This window comes from Diachasma alloeum, unplaced genomic scaffold (genome assembly GCF_001412515.2).
Source record: "Diachasma alloeum isolate Michigan unplaced genomic scaffold, Dall2.0 Dall_scaffold_00176, whole genome shotgun sequence".
NCBI classification, from domain to species: domain Eukaryota; kingdom Metazoa; phylum Arthropoda; class Insecta; order Hymenoptera; family Braconidae; genus Diachasma; species Diachasma alloeum.
The window spans coordinates 1,630,311-1,649,730 of record NW_021680342.1 but is presented as its reverse complement, the minus strand read 5'-3'; the positions used below and the strand labels follow the sequence as shown (position 1 = coordinate 1,649,730).

The 19,420-nt window shown below is 39.1% G+C and overlaps 1 protein-coding gene across 7 annotated transcripts in view; it reads left to right on the top strand.

The window, feature by feature from the left end:
• Positions 1-19,420, top strand: part of LOC107048244 (latrophilin Cirl) — a 140,366-nt gene that overhangs the window by 107,155 nt on the left and 13,791 nt on the right. For all 7 annotated transcript variants that reach the window (XM_015271333.2, XM_015271350.2, XM_015271367.2 and 4 more), the window contains one exon: positions 14,127-14,313. In XM_015271333.2, the coding sequence (XP_015126819.1) occupies positions 14,127-14,313 (187 nt within the window). The remainder of the gene's footprint in view (positions 1-14,126; positions 14,314-19,420) is intronic.

Below are 19,420 nucleotides of genomic sequence, written 5' to 3'. Positions count from 1 at the left end.
GGGGGGGGTGGGGGGGGGGGGGGAGTGATTGAGGATGGAAAAAAAAGTGTGATTCAAGTGTGCGCGTAGCAGACCACGGTGACGTACATTCTCCAGCTACTCCAGCTACTCGAGTGTTATATCTCACCAACTCTTGCGTTCTTCTCGTAACCGCAGAAGTGCGGGTGAGGTTGAAACTTCTCGCTCACTCTCTCGTCTTTCGTGCCACCCTAAACCGAAAATTCCCTCTGTAAATTTTCGCTCACCGAGGAGGATAAAAAGAATGTCGATAAATTTTATTTGACTCCTGCGGTTCATTCTCCTACACTCTCCTACCCTTCGAATATGCAAGACTATTTCTGGGAATTGAGTTCAGGAAGAGGGAGAGTTGGAGAGCATAAATATCTTTTTGTGGATTTTGAGGCACTGATTTCGGTACGGTTATAAGAAATTTCGTTCCGCATGGGATTAACCTTTTTTTCAATTTTATTCAACTCACCGTTGAGCCCTCTTACTCTAATCTTTCGAGAATACAAAAACAATTCTAATAAATCCAGTCGAAGGAGATGAGACGTGTCTTATAGTTTTGAAGATTTGGAAATTTCTCGACTCGAGTGAATTTGTCACAGTGTCAGGTGTGTGGGATTGGGGACGAGTATAAGTATTTGGATGGAGATAATAACTCGTTCGACGGGGACGAGTATAAGGCGCCCGGTTTCCTCGAGAATTCCACTCTTCTACCTGGGAGTGCCTCGTCTCCTCCATCTGCTCATAATGGCATCTTGTGCGCATAGATAAGAGTGAATATCAAAATAAAAATTCCTTCTAAGAGGGCATCCGATGTTTGGCAACTCTGGGGAAGGAGAAATTTTTTTTTTATATAGAAGGCACGAATTTCCAAGAACGAGAAAGTATATACGTTTTAAAATTCTTGCATTCTGTAAATTTTAAACAATAGACATTTTTTATTTTTCAGTTAATGAAATTTCGTAATTGAAAAGTCACTATTTCATATTGAGAAAATCAATACAAACTGTAAATTCAGCTTGAATTATTTCACGAAATTTGAGGACATTGAAGAGAATTCAGATGAAAGTTAAACTTTAGGTCTGAATATTCATGTTAAATAGATAAATTCAAGTAAAGCATGAAATCTTCGTCTTATTCTTACGTCAAACTTGAAATTTCATGCCCATTCTCCCTTTAAATCCAATCCAATGTCACATAATTAGAAACTTTTATCCTAATTTTATCCAACTCTCGGAAATTTCTATCACCGATATTTCCCCTTAAATGTCAGAGAATCTCTTTATTGAAACATTAAATAACTCCACTGATTCCCAATAATTCAATCAGAAAATCAATGAAAACTGTATTCAGAAAAAATATGAAAATTCCGGTGAAAAAGATTCAGGTCACTCTGGTTTCGGACATTCACAGACATTTTTTCTCTAAATAGGATCTCACTTTCAGTAAAATTACCACCGGAATCTCCATGAAATTTCAATTTCCCTAACACTGCAGTCTTATGGAAATTCCTGCCAAATAATCCCCGAAATTTCAATTTTTATCCAACAGTATATCGAAAATCGAAGAGAAATGAAATAGGTATGGCGAATAAAGGACAAAAGAATATGGAGATTTTGGGGGGGAATGTATCGGTATTTCTGTGAGTAAAACAATCGAGACTGTACCACTCTGGGGGCTGCAAATCACTTGAAGGTGAACCACCGGATAGTTATAATGGATGGATAACCAAAAAGCCGGAAGGTTTCGGTAATTTCGATCCTCTCCCTTTCCACCGCAAAACCTTTTGCCGAGGGTATCGGTCAGCCCCGTTGTACTCCGCGGAGTTCATCCCCGAAGGTCTATATTGCAGTTAATCTATGTTACGATTGTATCTGTGCATTGGGTTACGAAGTACCTCGGCACAAGCCCTTGGACATTAATTGCCGTTGTTACTGGCCTGCAACGATCAGAGATACCAAACGCGGTGCAGTTTCCACTGTATTCGCCTGGTACCTCGGTTATTTTGCAAACGTATATGGGAGTAATGTCTATATACAAAGTGGTAAATGTATAAGCCAATCAATATAGGGGGAGGGATGGAACTATTGGAAGCGCTTTTGGAATGAGAGATAAAAGGAGTTACTTTGATTTTGGCTTCACTCGATCGGTCGCTCATGGACGTTTTTTCAATTCTGTAAATTCATGTTTTGAATGCTCAGAGGCGCCTGGAATCAAACGGTTAAAACGCAGTCAACAACAGCTGCAATTTTTTATTAATAAAAAAAAGCGTCGTTTTTTTCAGCCGATTGGGAGATATTGGGTTTTGTTTACATGGGGATTGAGGATTTTTCATATTTTTCATCAATTCGTGTTTTGAATGTTTATAAAGGCCTCCGATCAAACAGCAGTAAAATGGTAAATAAGTAGTATTTTTTATTTCGAAAACAAAAAAGGCCATTTGCAGTAGTTGGGATGCTTTCATATTTGGTTTTTGAATGGAGATAAGAATTTTAGAGATAGTACCATGAAAATCAACTAAAAATTACGAGGAAAACACGATCAGAAATATTGAACAGTGCACCGTAAAATATCGCTGAGAGCTTTTCCCCGCGAATTTTTAGGAGGTATTAGTGAAAATTCGGCTCTCTTTACACTCCGCGGTTACATGGCATTGAGAAGAATGAAAAAATCACGGAACGAACTAACGTAAAAGTTTACTGCGATTAACTCCAGAAATGTATTCTCTTCAACTTCCTTTCTCGTTAAAATTACGTTTCCATTGAATGAAATTTCCGGAGTTGAAAGAGATTATTCATCTTTTTCCTCACAATTTTTATCAAATTAACGTAATTTTTTTTTCATCACACGGGTTTTTTTTTATACTTCTGTAAATTCATGTTTTGAAGGATCAGAGATGTTTGGCATCAAACAGTCAACAACTGGCAATATTTTATTTCAATAAACATTGTTTTTTCATACCATGCAGTTTTATCGAGATTTTTATTTACATGGGAATGGGGAATTTTTCGATTTGTTTTTATAAGTTGATATTTCGAATGTTCATAACCGTCTCGAATGAAACTGCAACAAAAACAGTAAACAACCGTTATTGTTATTCAATGAATAAAATAGAGATATTTCAGTGGTATTTGCAAATATTGGAACGTTTCAATATTCCCCCCGTACAAACGCAATCCGATTCGAATAAAATGTTTTTATGAATCTCCATTGAAACAAAACAAAATCACAATAAAAATAACAGAGTCACAATTTCTTACAATTGCGGCCGGAGTCGGATTAATTACTGTACGGCCGTTAGTTCCTTTTTCCAAGCTCCACTCACGTAGGTGTGCGAGCGGGGTAATCGCAGCTCAGCGAAACTGCATCGTCCTGGCGCAACTCCAACTCGAGCCACGGAACCACGAAACTCGAAACTCGGGCTATGGCCAAACGAAATGCGGCCCATCTCCATCCCCCCCATCCCCATGTGCTCTCCATTTTTTCCACCTCCCTCTGGCATCTCTCGCCTCACCTCTAGCACCACCCGTAATTATTCTATCCTCCCATACCTATCGATTAATATCCACAAATAACAGGAATAGACTGAAATCCCGACTGGATAATTTCAATTTGAAATTGAAAAGTAGCACAATGAGAATATCCCGTATTTCTGTAAATATTTGAAGAATAAAAATTAAATCCTTGTGTATTCTACCGTGGAACTGAAATTTCCGGTTGTGTGCAATAAACGGTGACCCATTTCGCTCCAATAAAATCTGAAATATCGAGATAGAGCTCTTCCTCTTGAAAAAAAAAACAGTGAAAAATTCCACCGAATTTCCTCAAGAACTAAATTACCAAAAAAACTCTTAATCACGCTTCCCAAACCGGAAATCCCCCGGAAAAAAGGCCATCCAACCTCACCCTTCCCTCAAATTCAACATAAAGAACAACAAAAAGAGACTGCGGTTTAAAGGAAATATAAAGCTAAATGAGAACAAATTCACGTACCCTAATGGGTCGTTGGACGCTGCGTGTTGTTAGCGGTGTGGTACTGGCTACCGCATTCGGGCCCCCACACTACACTTATATTGTTGAACCCCTCTCATCGTTTAATTCTCCCTCTCTCGCGTCTCTCCCTCGCACCGTCCAATGATCCTTTATCTTGCCTGAGGTCTACATCCCAAGAGCTAACTGCCTTGTTTTTACAGGCGTAGCCTAAATGTATTTCTGTGTTCCGATTAATGAGAAGACGATAAAGGCGGCAGCACACATACACACACACACACACAGACACATACACACGAACAGATTAACGCTCATTATATTAATCTCATAGCGCAGTAGTGAAGTTTCACTGAGTTTATACGTATATTTTACACTGCGCCGAGATCTTAGGGAAATGATATATTCAATTGTGCCCCCTCCCCTCACCTTCGCCGGCGCCTTCTCGCGACTTTCTGAATTCTCAAGAGTTCTCTCTGAGGTCGAATATCCACCGAGAGCGATTTAAAAAGTTGGCAAAAGTTGAGGATAGATCTGTAAAAAAAAGGATTTAATACGAAAAGGTCATGAATTGCCGACGGGAGTGCACTGGGGAAAGGCGCACGTATAATTGCGATGTTTACCGCGATATACACCTGTGGAATTTCTATAATTTAATTGAAAATCCACTGAGCCATTCTGGGTTACAGTACAATAGGTGAATCTCAACGTGCCACTGGAGATAACGATAATGTGAAACTGAAAGGATTTCGGTGTGAATGGAAGGTGTGTGGTTAAAAACTCGTGTGAGATGTATTTTTGGAAACCATTTTTCCGTAGGATTTTCTTTGAACATGTTTCACCTTTGAGGCTTTCAGTTTCGTGTAATTCCTGTGGTATTTTGTGGACATGAATGCGTCAGTTGAGTTTTAGCGACTAGCTCTGAATCGCGTACTTTGCAGAACGTAAAGTGCAGATTACATATTTCACTGAGTTTAACACTCAGTGGTGAACGTATTGGATAGAAGAAGTTGAGAGTCGCCCGGCTTTTTAAATATTTTACAGTATGGATTTGAAGTACATTTCATGAAAATTGCTGAGAAAATCGTGGCAAATTTTACTGTATGGAAGGTAATCGTGGAGCGAAATGTAATTCAATGAACAAATGCCGGTTTGCGGAAGATATTTTACGATTCGTTCGGTAAAAAAACACATCTATGAATGCAATTTGGTACTTTCCTTTTTATAAATGGATATAACCAGTATTAACAACATCTATGGATGCAAAAATTATCCTCCTCTACAAAATTAAAATAAAATAAAGTAAAAAATAAAATTTCCCACACTGGTAAGGTATTTTTTTCTTGCACCTCCTTACTTGAAGTGAAATTTGATTTTTCACTTCCTTGAAGTGAAAAATCATTCTCCGTTAAGCAAATTCCGCAATGAACGCAACACAGGCTTGATGGAACGCTCGCAATTGTCAAAATAGTCGAAAAACAGGCGAATGGATGATTCAAAGAATAGTAAGCGTCGCGTCAATCTTGAGATAATTCCTGCTTTCATTGTGGAATCTTCTTTTCAGAAAAATTATGCGCAATATTGAGTAATCAATCCCGTTCACTGGGCCAATTTTTGATGGAATGCAGGGGAAATTCTACAGTTTCGACATAAATTACCCTCTCGTTCCGTAAATTTTCTGACGTTTACTGAACGTGAGAAAAAGTTTACTGACGCTAACAATTGTTGAAATAATCGAAAAAACAGTTGAATGATTGATTCACACAATCGCAAGTGTCACGTTAACCCTGCGACGCGTTCATTGTGGAATCTCCTTTATTTCTAAAAAAAATTATAAACGAAGATTTTAGGTATTTCATTAGTTTCGAGTAGTCACAGACATACAAAGCCAAACAATTCCATTGATCCACTTGATTCCCTTAACCAATACCCCGAATGAATCCCATCAGATACACCAACAAAAGCTAAACCAGAATTGATCGATCCAACTGTTAATTAGATATAAAAAGCCAGGGAAGATAGCGTGAAAAGCATCGCTGAAGAAACGCAGTCCCTTCAATCATCCGTAAAATTTCTAAACGGTTAAGCGCAGCGACGTTCACCATCTCGAAGCTATTGCCCAGTCATCCTCCACTTCTCGAACAACGTGAGAAAATGCCCATAAAAAAAACCCTACCCCACAAAAAACTAAACAATAAATATTCGTCTCCATTCACAATGACTAAAGACCATCCCAATGGAACTTACTCCAACTATTACCGCTTCATTTGTCCCTCCCTTACCCCCGCCCCTCTCACTTGTCCCCCGCGAGCCCCTGAAACTCCCATAAACCGAAAATTAGTATCAGGGGGTCATTGAAGGGGTGACACATGCGGCCTATTATGAGTCTGGCCTGTGATCACGGCTTTAAAAAGCCTCTGAGAGCAAAAAATGTACCTAAAAGAGTGGGGTAAAACGAAAAAGAGAGCCGTCGAGAGGTGCGCCGAAGAACACGGAAGACGTTATGGCCCCGACACATGCACGCCGATTCGATCTGGCGCCACGCCTCTGCACGAACTAATAATTAGACACCTTTATGCACGATTCATGCTCCGCCTATTTCTTTCTCGCACCCCTTCGCAGGTACCACATGTGTGCTCTACACAGCCGCGCCCTCACAACCCTTTCCGCAATTTTTTTCTTTCCCACCTCACCTCACCCACCCATCCAGGTACTTGAGAAATTTTCACCAACTTGCGAGGCAACAGCCAACAACAGTGGCAATTCTCCACTAATTTAAAATCAATAGCGTTGCGGGTTTACAGGCAGTCGAGCGAATCTCGTCAAGTTTGATACATTACACAAAATATTCAAGCCGGGCTTTGTCTGATTCAATGCTCGGGTGGGTTTTGAAGGGAGACGGGGGGGGGGAGCTTTCAGTTAAAACGAGCTTTAACTTGTTTCTGACGGCGCCGTACAGTTTGTTTGGGTTGGTAAAAAGGCACGATAGACCATACCTGTTTTAGTTACAAATACCCAATGAAGCACGGACGTGCACTTTGAATCGCCTCAGTGATGCTTTTGATGTGGGCTTCAAACCAGAGAGAAGGTAGTTAGGTAGTTCGAAACTGCACCTCAGTGATCGCCACTAATAATTACCAGAAATCAATTTACTCGATAATGAGGGAATTGTGTTGCTGGGGCTCTAAACTTTGGGCTTCGAACGCGAGGGTAGTGAATTCGAATTAAAGTAAAACTCGCCGCGGGGATTAGTTGTCTTGGTTTCATTCAATTTTCTTTCTCCGTACGTCATACTGCTGCAAAAACAAAGGTTATTACGGTCGCAATAACAATTGATGCTAGAATCTTTGCGAATTCGTGTGTTAATTTTTGTTGTGAACTGTTAGACTTATTCTGAAATTTAATTAAAGTTGGGTTTGAAGGTTAATTTTTTATCGAGTAGCTCAGTTATGTTGAAAATTGAATGGAATAAAGTTAATTGATATTTGTCAAACAGAAATTTCAATGGTTGGTTGAGTAATTTGGAATTTTTGGAAAACTCAAAACATTAGTTACTTGAATTTTTTCATTACCACGTCAACGTGAAAATTGCAACAATTTTTACTTGAAATTTTGAGTGTTATTTTCTAACTGCAGCGAGCAATCAGTTGTATGTTGAGACCACAAATGTGTGCATGCTAAAGAACAATTGAAATTTCATGCAAAGTCTAGTAATGATTTTTATAAAACTGGCATTGAATTCGGTTTAGGGAATAAATGATTAGGAAAATTGAAGTTTTAATCAAAATTCAAGGGAATTCATCGGTTTTGAATGAAGTAGGATGAAAATTTCACAATTCATTTCAATTTTCAACCAAACATGAATATGCAGAATCAAAATTATCTACATTTTCGTGATTTTTCTGCAGTTTCACGGGATAATTGCCCTGGAAATTACAACTTTTATTCATTCCCCGACCGAATTATCAAAAAATCTATGGAATACTTGATTTTGCATAACTCCCTGAAATTTCGGTGAAAATGTCACATGAAAAAGTTCCGAGATTCCGAGACACGAAAAATTGAGACAAAAATGACGAAATTTCGAAGTACCTCTCGCAAAAAATAATGTCAAGCAGTCTTGTATTGCCAGCACTGAAGGTCACTGCTCCAGCAATTTATTTCCAACCAATCAGGTTATTCCCTCTGAGTTGTGAATTTCCCCCATGCATATCGCTGTTTTTCTTCCGGTAATTAGTAACGAGGCGCATGAGCATTGACATAAATTCATCATGAAAGGCTCCGATAAATTACAGCCAACGTCATAGAAATGATATTTTTCCAATGTAAACCTGAAGTCATGGTGGTGCGTGCAGCTACGATCAAGGCGAACGAGTCCGGCATTAGATGGGGAAGAAGACGCTCATCACCAATTAGGTGGCCACATATGCCCCGCAGGTACTGGGTAAAGTATATACACTCAACTTTGCCTACTGGAGGAAATGAGAAACTCAGTCGTCTCGTGGCAACCATCAACATCCCCCCCCCCCCCCCCTCTCCCCCCCCCCTAATGTGTATGTGTTTTGTGTCAATGTGAGTTGAGTAATACGAAAGACAGAAAGCAATACCACTACCAAGCCAAATGGTTATCGCTGGCTCGGTCTAAACAGCTCCTCTTGTACCTATGCACCAGTCTGAGTGTATAACGCCCGGGACTAATGCCAGACTGGCCACCTAATCGGTGTATGCAAATCACAAGGCGGCCCCGCTCGCTTGACGCATTCGTGTATAATCAATGCCACCACTTGACATCTCGGATCAATGCTGGAGACCCAAATGAAATAAAAAAGACTGGAAGGAGCTGGAAGAGACAAAAAACGTCCCATTGCGAAAATAAAAAACGACAGGAATTCGAAATAACTCGAGAAATGACACGGTTAAGTGCATTTATACAACTATTCTTAACTCTGTCTCGCATTATTCCGAGGAAATGGAAACTATCAATCGGACGTTAAACCGGAAGACGATGTTGAATTAATAATATGCACGTCACGTCATCTCCAATGATTGTATTTCAATTATGAAATGGTGAATTTTGTGAGTATTCGAAACTGCTTATCCAGTCAAATCGCGTCGACTGAGGAACCTCGAAACGGTGAATTAACAAGTGAATGTTAACCCTCGACTATAGGCGATAAGCCGGAAATATCTTTGATAAGGCGACGGGGGAACCATGAGAAATTCAAATGTTTGATCACTGTTGGAAATTTTACGAAATTTCATGGATAATGCGGTAGTAATTCTCAGGAGAGTGACGTTGAATCCGATTTAGGGGAAAAATGGTTATGGAATTTCGAGGTTTATGGAGAATTCAAGAAAATTTATGAGCTTTCAGTGGGAGTGAGATGGAAATTTCACAACTTTACTGAATTATCAATGGGATATAAATATTCAGAAATAAAATGACATGAATTATCAAATTTTCAGTGATTTTTCCTGATTTCTTCGAATTCTCACGGAATAGTTGAACTGAAAAATCATGTGTTTTATTGATTTTTAGATCAATTGAACAGAAAATCAAACGTTTTCCTAAAATTTCAGTGGAAATTAAATATGAAAAACTTTGTTAGCACTGTATGAGTCATCACTGCATCTGGTAAATTTTTTAAACAATAAAACTGATATGAATGTATCACGTGACCCCGAAAACTGCACTTTGCTTGGTCGAAATGAGAATTGAGGAAATTATCATTGGGATTGCCATGTTTAATGATTTATCATTCCACTGCAGAAGTCAATTTCCGTGAAATGAAGTGGTGAAGAGGGAGGCGAAAATGTGAGGTTGGTTGTTGGGGGTGTGCCCCCCTCCCCGCCTTATCGAGGTTAAGGAGGGAAAATGGGCTCTGGACGATTGGCATCGTATCGAACGAGAAATTAATTAAGTAGCGTCGAGGTTCGTTGAAGATTCGTGAGCGCTGAAGATGAGGTGGGTCTGTCTTCTCCTTCTCTTCGCCCTCCGCCCCTTCCATTCCTCTCTGGATGCACTCTGGTGAGAAGTGAGAGGACAAAAAAAGTATAAAACAACGGAGAGAGATGAAAAATGAAGAGAGAGAGAGAGAGAGAGAGAGAGAGAGAGAGACAGACAGACGAAATGAGAGAAAAAAAATGTTAAGGAACGAAGCGAGACGAGCAGAAAGAGTCCCGGCTATCAGGGTCATTAGTTACGGATGTCCCGTCCAAACCGACGACCACTCTCGTCTCGATAAACGGAAAGAAAGGTCTGCGTGAATGTTGTAAGTAAAAGACAAGGAGAGAAAGGGAGTGAGGGAGGTAGGGAGGGGCTATGCAACCGGTAAGAGCCACAAATAATATCTATAACCCTTGGTAATATAACGGTCAGCTGAAACGAACGGTTATCCGAACCTCTTAAAGTGCACTACAATGTTTTTTTTTCTATCTGTTTCTCTTGTCTGGCTTTTTTCTCGTTTATTTTTTCTTTCTTTTATTTTTCACTGATATGCCAAAAACTTACACGACCGCCTGGAGTCAGGGTTATATCGTCATTTCTCTCAGTCGTTTAATGCGGGCTGAGGTATGCCGTGGATGGAAGAAAAAAAACGAAGGTATTTACTATAATGGACGTTGTGAGTCACTAATTGAAAAGAAAAAATTGGATGGAGGATAAAGGAAGAGTGAATTCTTCAGTGTTGAATGGGGTAATTTATGTTATCGTTATGTAATTTTTGAATTCTGCAAAGTTTTTGAGATTATTTCAGGGATTTACTGGGGGATTTACTTTTAAATCCGGTATTGATGGAGCGTGAAATATTCAGTTTTTGGAGAGGTGATAAAACGTTACAATAAAAAAAATACGCTAAGAAAAGAAGAGTGTTTCGAGACGTTTTTGCATTAAAAAAGTTGGGATTTTAGACTTAAAAACGAGTGAACAAATTGATTTAACCAGACTTGATTTGAGAAATCTCCTTCTTGTCATAAAAAAATTATCCTCGTCTTTCGGACAAGCACAAAATCTCTTTCTCAGTGTAAGATATTTTCTTCAAGATACAAGTAAAGGCGTACTCATCAAAAAACGACTTTCTTAGTGTAATTTTTAGAGTTTAAATTACATGTTTTAAGTGGAATTGAATTAATCGAGTGAGTGTCAAGCAGCATAAAAATAAAAACGAATTACTCGCTTTGGGAAGCACTAATTGAGCCTCAAAAGGTCAAAGAACATTTTTGACATTATTGGGAATAATTCTCGTGCCAATGAATTTTCAATTCGTCATTGTTAACCTCGTCGAAAAATGTTCATCGAGCGTGGAATACAGAAAATTGCTTGAATGTCGACCTAAAAAACAATTCCTGATGCTCTATTGATCTCTGTGTCAATACTCACTGGTGAATGTTACACGATGACTGGCCCCTCACGTCGCCTTTGACATAGAAATAACATTTTTCCAGTCGTTGAGATGTTTTTACCCCGAAACTAGTTCTGAAAAAAATCGTAACGAAAATATTGACAGATAAAGGGAAACCCCCATTTCGTTATCTCAATCAGTATTTTTTTCTGTAGCTTCGTAATTGATTCCATCGCTTTGACAAATTTATCGATTGGAGTTTCGTTCATTTATCAGAGTTTCAACGCTCGACGGAAAAAACACATGAAACAATTTCAATATTTTCCATCAACCCGACAGATTTTCAATTTGAAATTTCAAAAAGTCATTGACACTTTTCAAAGTTAAATAAATCTCTCCGGGGGCCCCCCGAAAGTCACCACATGGCATCCAACTTCCTGCATTACGTCAGCACGCGTTCCAACGGCACTGGGATACAGGGAGAGAGAGAGAAAGAGAGAGGGAGAAAAAAATCGCCGACATATTTTCGCACGTGTTCTTCGCGCGTCCCTCGAACAAAACGAATGGAAACAAGCCGAATGAACGAATAAAAAAAAAACAGCCAAAAGAAATAAGTAAAGAATCGCCACGGAAAATATGACCCGAGATTGCGCGCAGTGCGATTGGGTTTTGTGCGCGTCGCGGGAAATCAGATAAGGGGGGTCCTTCGGATCGAGAGAGGATTGCGCGTCCTCTTCGTAGGTATCACCTTCCCCCCTCCCCATCTGAGAAGAAAGGAAAAGAAAGCCCTGGGCTGATGGGGCCCGGGGCTCCGCGAAATAACCCAAGTATGTATCGAGGAGTCTCTTTTGTACGTACGTAACATGCGTGCATAATTTACACGCGGGTAAAGAGAAAAAGGGAAGGTAAGACGCTCGAGATTTATTTTATCTTTTACCAAACGAAACAATGAACATATCTGAAATGCTCTTTGGTGCGTCACGAATGCTTGAAATAAGGAAAATAAGAAGGGAAAAAATGTTCATACGAGAATAAATACGGAGGAAAATAAGCCCCTCTTATCACAGAGAGAGAGAGAGAGAGAGAGAGAGAGAGAGAGAGTGAGCATTATTTTCCCCCGTTTTTTTTCTCCGTGGTGCTTTCAAGAGACCCTGCTAGCCAGATGGAGACACGCGTGTGCGACAAATCCCGTGGCCCTGCCCAGTTCGTAATATTTTACAAGTGCATGAGTTCTGTTGCGGGCAGGGAAGGGGGCTGGACCCCTCTCTGTACCGCAGTACGGGTGGTTGAACGCCGGAGAGAAAAGTGAGACAGGGAGGAGAATGAGAAGCGGGTGTAAGCAGCGAGAAAGGTGAAAGCCCACGGGGAATAGTGGATGCCACAAGGGGGTTCAAGTGGTGCGAGTGTTCGTGTTGTTGGTGTAGGGAGGGCAGGCGTGCCCGCTGTTATCTCGTTTGTTCCGAGGGATGAAATATTGACTGGTAGTTTCAGAAACTTCTCACTTGAAGCGAGAGAGTTATTCTTCTTCACCACCAGTATTTCGACAATTTCTTTGTCTTGCTGGGGGAGACAGTTCCGGATGTTCGGGGATATTGTTACATTATTTATCCATTAGGAGTCAACTGTAATTAGTCGTCTTTCGGAACAAAACACTCGAAAAAATAATACCTTAATAATACCATATTCCAAAGGTCTTAAAATAAGATTTTCGAAAGTCTTCATTTGAAGCCTGAAATTATCAAGCCGAAAACCTCAATTTGAGACTTTGAGATCTTAATTTAACCCTTCACATACGGGGCCCTTCTGCTGCCAAGTCTAACGAGGGTTCAGTATCACTGCGATTCGATAACTTCTGATGGTTGAAAAATTATGAAACCCATATGTAATTAAAGCTCTCCTATTCAGATTACCGATGGCGTTGGTTTAATCATGTAAATTTGAAAAGAGTCATGCATTTTCTCAAATTGATATTTTTGAATGCCTCAAGTTGAGACTTTCGTAACTCAATTTGAAATTTTTCTTCAGGGGAAGTTCTAAAAGTCTCAACTTGAGATTTTTGAAAGTCGTAACTTGAAACTGTTAAAAGTCTCATTTTGAAATCATAAGTCTTAAAATAAAGCTTGTTTTTTGGATGAAGCTTTTACCAGTTTACCAAAAAAATAGCAAGAACAGAATATTGTTCCTCCATTAATCGATGCTTCCCTTAATTTCCCTCAACCTTTATCTCCATATAAATCCATAATGTGGCAAATGATATAAATCCCCACCGATGAATTAAACCCACCAAAGATAATTTGATTGCACACCCTACAAGAGTTGTTAAACTTACACATGAATGAAATAGTGGGTCAACATCAAACTCCCTCAGGGCAAGAAGAGTGAAATATTGTTCTCGATCAACAATAGTCCCGCTGTGTTTCTTAACATCAAACCCACGGATACAAAAAGATAAAATAACGAATCCATAAAGCGAGACAGAGATATAAATACGTATATATATCCAGTTTCGTGTCTTCGAGGAGAAGGTAACATTCGAGCTGACGACATCCCGCTGCTTGCCGGTATCCTTTCATGTAGGCCGCCCTGTGCGACAGCAGGAGGTATCGAGGCTTAAAACCGCTGTTATATATATGTACACAATCACCCCGAAAGATCCCAATGTTTATTCGCAAGTGATTGTACATAAATCTATTATTGCCACATTAGTGGCAAATTCTTGTGAATTTTCCCACAATTTGCATAGTCGATGGAATAAGTTGGAAAAAATTCTTAGAGTTCCTTTTCTATTTGCAGAGCGTTACGACACAGCGTACGAGTGCGAGGGCAAAACGCTCAAGATTGAGTGTGGCGAGGGTGAATTGATACACCTGATAAGAGCCAACTATGGGAGGTACTCGATAACGATATGCAATGAACATGGGAACACTGATTGGAGTGTGAACTGCATGTCGCAAAAGTCATTCAGGGTGCTGTACGGCAGGTAAGGGAGTCAAAAATAAAATAAACGTATCTGGGTTTCCAATTCCAATTTCACCATTTACATTTTTGTTTTTGTTCTGTATTTTTTTTTTTTTCATTCTCACCGTAAAACGCACATCTCGCACAAGAGGATTGTGCGAAAAAAGACGAGAAAAGAGGTTTGAGATAACAAGTAAGGAAGCGTTGGTGGGGGAGAGGGGGTATAAAGAAAGTGAACGAACAAAGCGGCTTCACGTGGTAGAGCGAACTGGCCAATTGCTCGACCATTGAAGCTCGCATTGGCTTCGGGTATACGTGGATAGAGAGTCAGCGTCACTCCTCTATCAACGATCTGATACCCGATGCTGAGAAAATTTCGTTCGTACACTTTTTCTAACTGCAAAACCTCTCCTTTCTCGATCTTTTTTCGCACGAATAATCGTACAATCTCACCTTATCCAACAGCATCCGATCAGAAGAATCCCCTCTGGGTTTTTTGTGGATAAATGTATACATGTTATTTAAAGTGAGGGAACACCTTCTAACATTCTCATGTGTTTCTGTCAATTTTTTCTGGGTTATTCTACACCATTTCACATTTAATCGTATCCCTCGGGTCTTCATTCCCTAGTTTCCCTGGGTTATCTATCTTCTTTTTGGTTATACTCACTACCGTGATACCTTTTTTCCCCCCTCTCGGTCGCTGTGTATAATCCCCGGGATTGATTGAATCAGATTACAGCTTACTGGTTTTATTTCCCCCCCCCCTCTTTTTAATTTGCTTCTTGCTTCATTGACTTTTTGAAATTCAATAATCATCATTTTCCTTGGGAAACTCATCAGCGTAACACTACCACCAGCGTCCTCTTTAATGAAAGTTACTCTATTCATCCTTTTTTTTCACGTACTGGTTTGATTCATAAAGATTAACAAACGTGACCCAATTATCTCTGTCAGCGCCAGAGGTATACTGAACTATCTACATGGCTGAGTTTAATTTGAATCATTTTTTCCGTAATTGCTTATTACTCTCATTTCAATTTTATAATTGTCTCAAATACTGTTACTCTTTTTATCTCCATTTCTGACAAACGAGACTGCCGTCTGGCTTTGAGACACCAAAAAAACTCTGTTAATTTGGTTTTTTTCATATCAAATTAAAAATTCCCAGTATGGAGAAACAATTATAAACAACCTGTTTTTACTGCTCCAAATCCATACATTCCTCCTTCTCTCCCCCCCCCCCCCTGGAATTATCGAGACGGCATCGGTTGGCCAGTCGACTGATGCGTTGCGATATACCGAGATAATGAAATGAAACAAAAAAACGAAATTCATTCGTTCCCTCCAGATGATAAATTCATACTCCACACATCCTACTCAACTTGTGTACGAGTTTGCATGCGTTAATTACGAAAATGTGATGAGTTCACAGGGAATTGAAACCCCCATTTGTTGTTTAATCAATCATTAATCATAAGTTCGTGTGCGCCGTCATGGATTGTATTTGTTGAGTGTTACATTGTGATATTTAATCCAATCTTTTATCATGAAAGCAATTTTCCATAACCAGTGTAAAGTGTGGCCCCGCTGCATACTCCCCCGGAAAAATACAGTTTTCTGAATTTTTTAATATTCTCACAAGACTACATGCTCCCCAAATCCACGGCTTTGTCGGGTTATTTCGAGATGAAAGACCGGAATTTTCAAAATAACAATATATTACAGACTAGTTGCACGAAGACGACTATTTTGCCCATAAAATAAAATTAAAAAATTCATGTAAATACCGTAAAATATCAGGAATACTTGGAATATACGGGCATCAGTGATGGCTCACGATCGATGGATACCGCCGTCACTATCGTTGCATTGTGGGGAGAATACATCGTATATTATGTAAGGCATATACAGTATATAGTAGGTGGCTGCGGTTAAAGGCGAATGGGTAGGCGTTGAAACCAGTATTGGAGACATACCCGAGAGACGCATTTAGTGGTTGTAGGTTACTCAAAATTGACATAACAGAGAACAAGGTCTCATCCAATGATAACCCATTAGGCATGGAAGGTGTTAATTGTCTCGGAGCACGCAGAATAGTTGCTTTATTTATTCTTTATCAAAAAAGACATGAGGGAAAAAACTCGAATTGAAAAAAGTCGAACTCGGAATATCTCGAATGAGAATAAGCTTCAGGGGGAACGCCGACATATGGCATTGAATAAATGGACACGGTGAATGGGTATTTTTATGAGCGATTTTTGCGAAAATGAGCGCGACTTTGAAGCATATTCCTAGCCTGAAATGAGAAACAAGAAAATAATCTACAATGATATCTATCAGTTGGTATTCTCTATCTATGTACACATTAATTTGGCTATTACGAAAGATAATATTATAAAATCCATGCAAATTCACAGAAAAAACTAACACAAAAAAGGGTTGTCAAATAAAAATGATGTGGAAGTGTCGCGTGACCCCCAACACTGCCTCTGATTTGTTGAAATCAAAGCGGGTTAAGCAATGTTAAAAATTCGAGAAATTTCTCTAGTTTTCGCACCAATTTCACAAAACTCTCGAATTTTCTACAGTACGGGCTAGAGAAGATTATCAGCTTTTATTGACAATTCGATGAAATTTTGGAAGTTTTAAAAAAATTTTAAGTTCACGGAATCGTTGTAATGGAATTGTGGAAAAATTGTGAATGGAGAGAGAATACCCCGAATTCGTGTAAAGGCGACAGAATCGGTTAGATAATGTTAACAGAATAATTACTGAATGCGTCTGTAGAGGATCAAAGTCGAATGGAAAAGAGAGTGGATAAGAATTACTTATTGAAATATGAAAATTGAACAGGTGACGAATGGAAACACATTGTTTAAAAAAATCATATATAATTAATTTTGGAGAAAATTTGAAAAGGAAAAAAAGAAAAAATACAAGGAATAGACATCAACTAGTTGGCAAACAATTTGAATAGCCGCTGTCTAGTCATCTCCCATCAACCCAACAATTTTCCGCAAAACACGGTGGTATAATCCCCGAGAATCGCCTATTACAAACCCACTCCATTCGGAATTAAAACGGCAAATTATTAATCAACATTAATTCCCCATTTTTATTCCCCTTTACATGAAATTTTTATACGGTAATATGCAGTTGAAATAATGCCACAATCACCACTGCTATGAGCATTACGTGAAATTGCCAGGCTGAACCTTTTCCCTACTTGCGTTTCGTATTAAAATTAAAATCCAATTTTCGGTCATGTCCGCCCACGCGAGTGGACCAACCCCTCCTACAACCCCTTCATTCCTCTCAGCTCACAGGGTATTTTCCCGCGCCACCTTTAATCCAATTTCCCGGGCTAAATCCTGATTATCGCGGTATGCTAATTGCAAACGAAATTCGTTAACGAGTCCACTGGTCTAATTAACAGGATCATTATAATACTCGAAGTAGCGTGTTTCAAATAGTTTTGTGATAACGTCAATGATAGGTAAATGTGCAAAAAAAAGCATTTGTAAATTAATCGGTACATAGGGGAAGGGAGGTTGAGGGGAAACGTAGACTCATTTGGTCGGGTTAATCTTGATCTGAGGGCTGTTCACGTAATTCCAGAATTCTCGAGGCTGGTTTAGCAGTTATTAGGAGCATTAGCAGTTTTTTCCAACGTGGGAATTGAAGGATTTATGGTAATAAACGCCATTAAGTTGTTGTAGACAGGAGTGCTGTTGAAAAAGAGGAAAGAAACACGGTTAAAAATTGCTGACTGCAATTTCCGGTGCACTTATTGGAAGTTTTTATCAAGTGACTGTCACAATTAAATTTCAAAGAATTTTATGATAGATAATTTATAGTCTGATGAGAAAAACATAAAGTTTGATAGGAATTAAACAAATTATTGAAAACTCCGAATAATTTGGTGTTGAGGATTCAGACTTTGACTGAAGATTTAAATAACTCGGAAAATTCTTGGTCTCTTGAGGCTAATAAATTAGAAATTGCATTGATTTTTCAGTGAAATTTGTAATTTCACGATTTTTCCTCCCCTGATTCGAGGTTTCCATTTTCAATTTTTTTCTAACAGTGTTGCTGAAAATTTTTGGCTTAAACTTGTCGTGCATTTATTGAAAATTCTTATTAAGTAAAAGTTTCACTGAAATTCCAAGGAATTTTGTAATTGAAAGTTCACAATTTGATGCAAAAATTAATGAAAACTATAAATTTTAGTTTAATTATTCCATAAAAATTCATAGAAATCCGGAAAATTCAAGTACACACACCTACAAGTTTCTTCAATTTTGAATTGATTAACAATTCAGCGCCATTGTCTACTAAATATTCAGGATTCGATAGAAACCCAAGTGATTTAAGAAATTCTTGAATTTTTATGATTTGTTTTCCTTCCAAATTCAACCTCAATTCCCTTGAGAGTCTCAACTAAACCATCCTTGGAATTTCAATTGAGTCCTAACAGTAAAGGTTGAAATGAGTGCTAAGAATAAAACATCTAAATAATTTGACACTTCCATTCACCTCAAATCCCCCGGAATACATATAAAATCGTTAAAAATCAGTAACGTCTAGCCGTTGAATTACTTATCCCCCGTCAGCCTCTGATACGACACTCGAGACGTGTCTTTGATGCGCCGAAAGAGAGCTAGCTGATAATGGGGATTACGGGTGGAGGTGAAAGAGATCAATAAAACCGGGTAGAACGTTATAATATCTGAGTAGCGTTTCAATAGGGGAATGAAGCTATAACCGGTGAGAACAAAAACCAAGGCGTGAGGGTATCCACAGAGCATTTCGCCGCGGTATTTTGATGGAACACTGTAGTTCAATATTTCCCCCCAGTACCCATACTGTCAGGCCATAATTAAATAATACCACCGGGCGTATCACATGCATCAGCACCAAATGACAGTTTCTCGTGTCCAACCGTCTGTTTTCCAAACTCCCTTCATCTGATACGGCTTTTCCCTAGAATATACGTTTACCTTTTCCAACATTTCACATCTTTTCAACCAAATCAAAACTTTCTCATGTTGTTAACGTTGAGACGAGCTAGACGGTATGTGGGGTATCGCATACGCAAGGCATAATGGCGATGAAAAGCCGAAGGG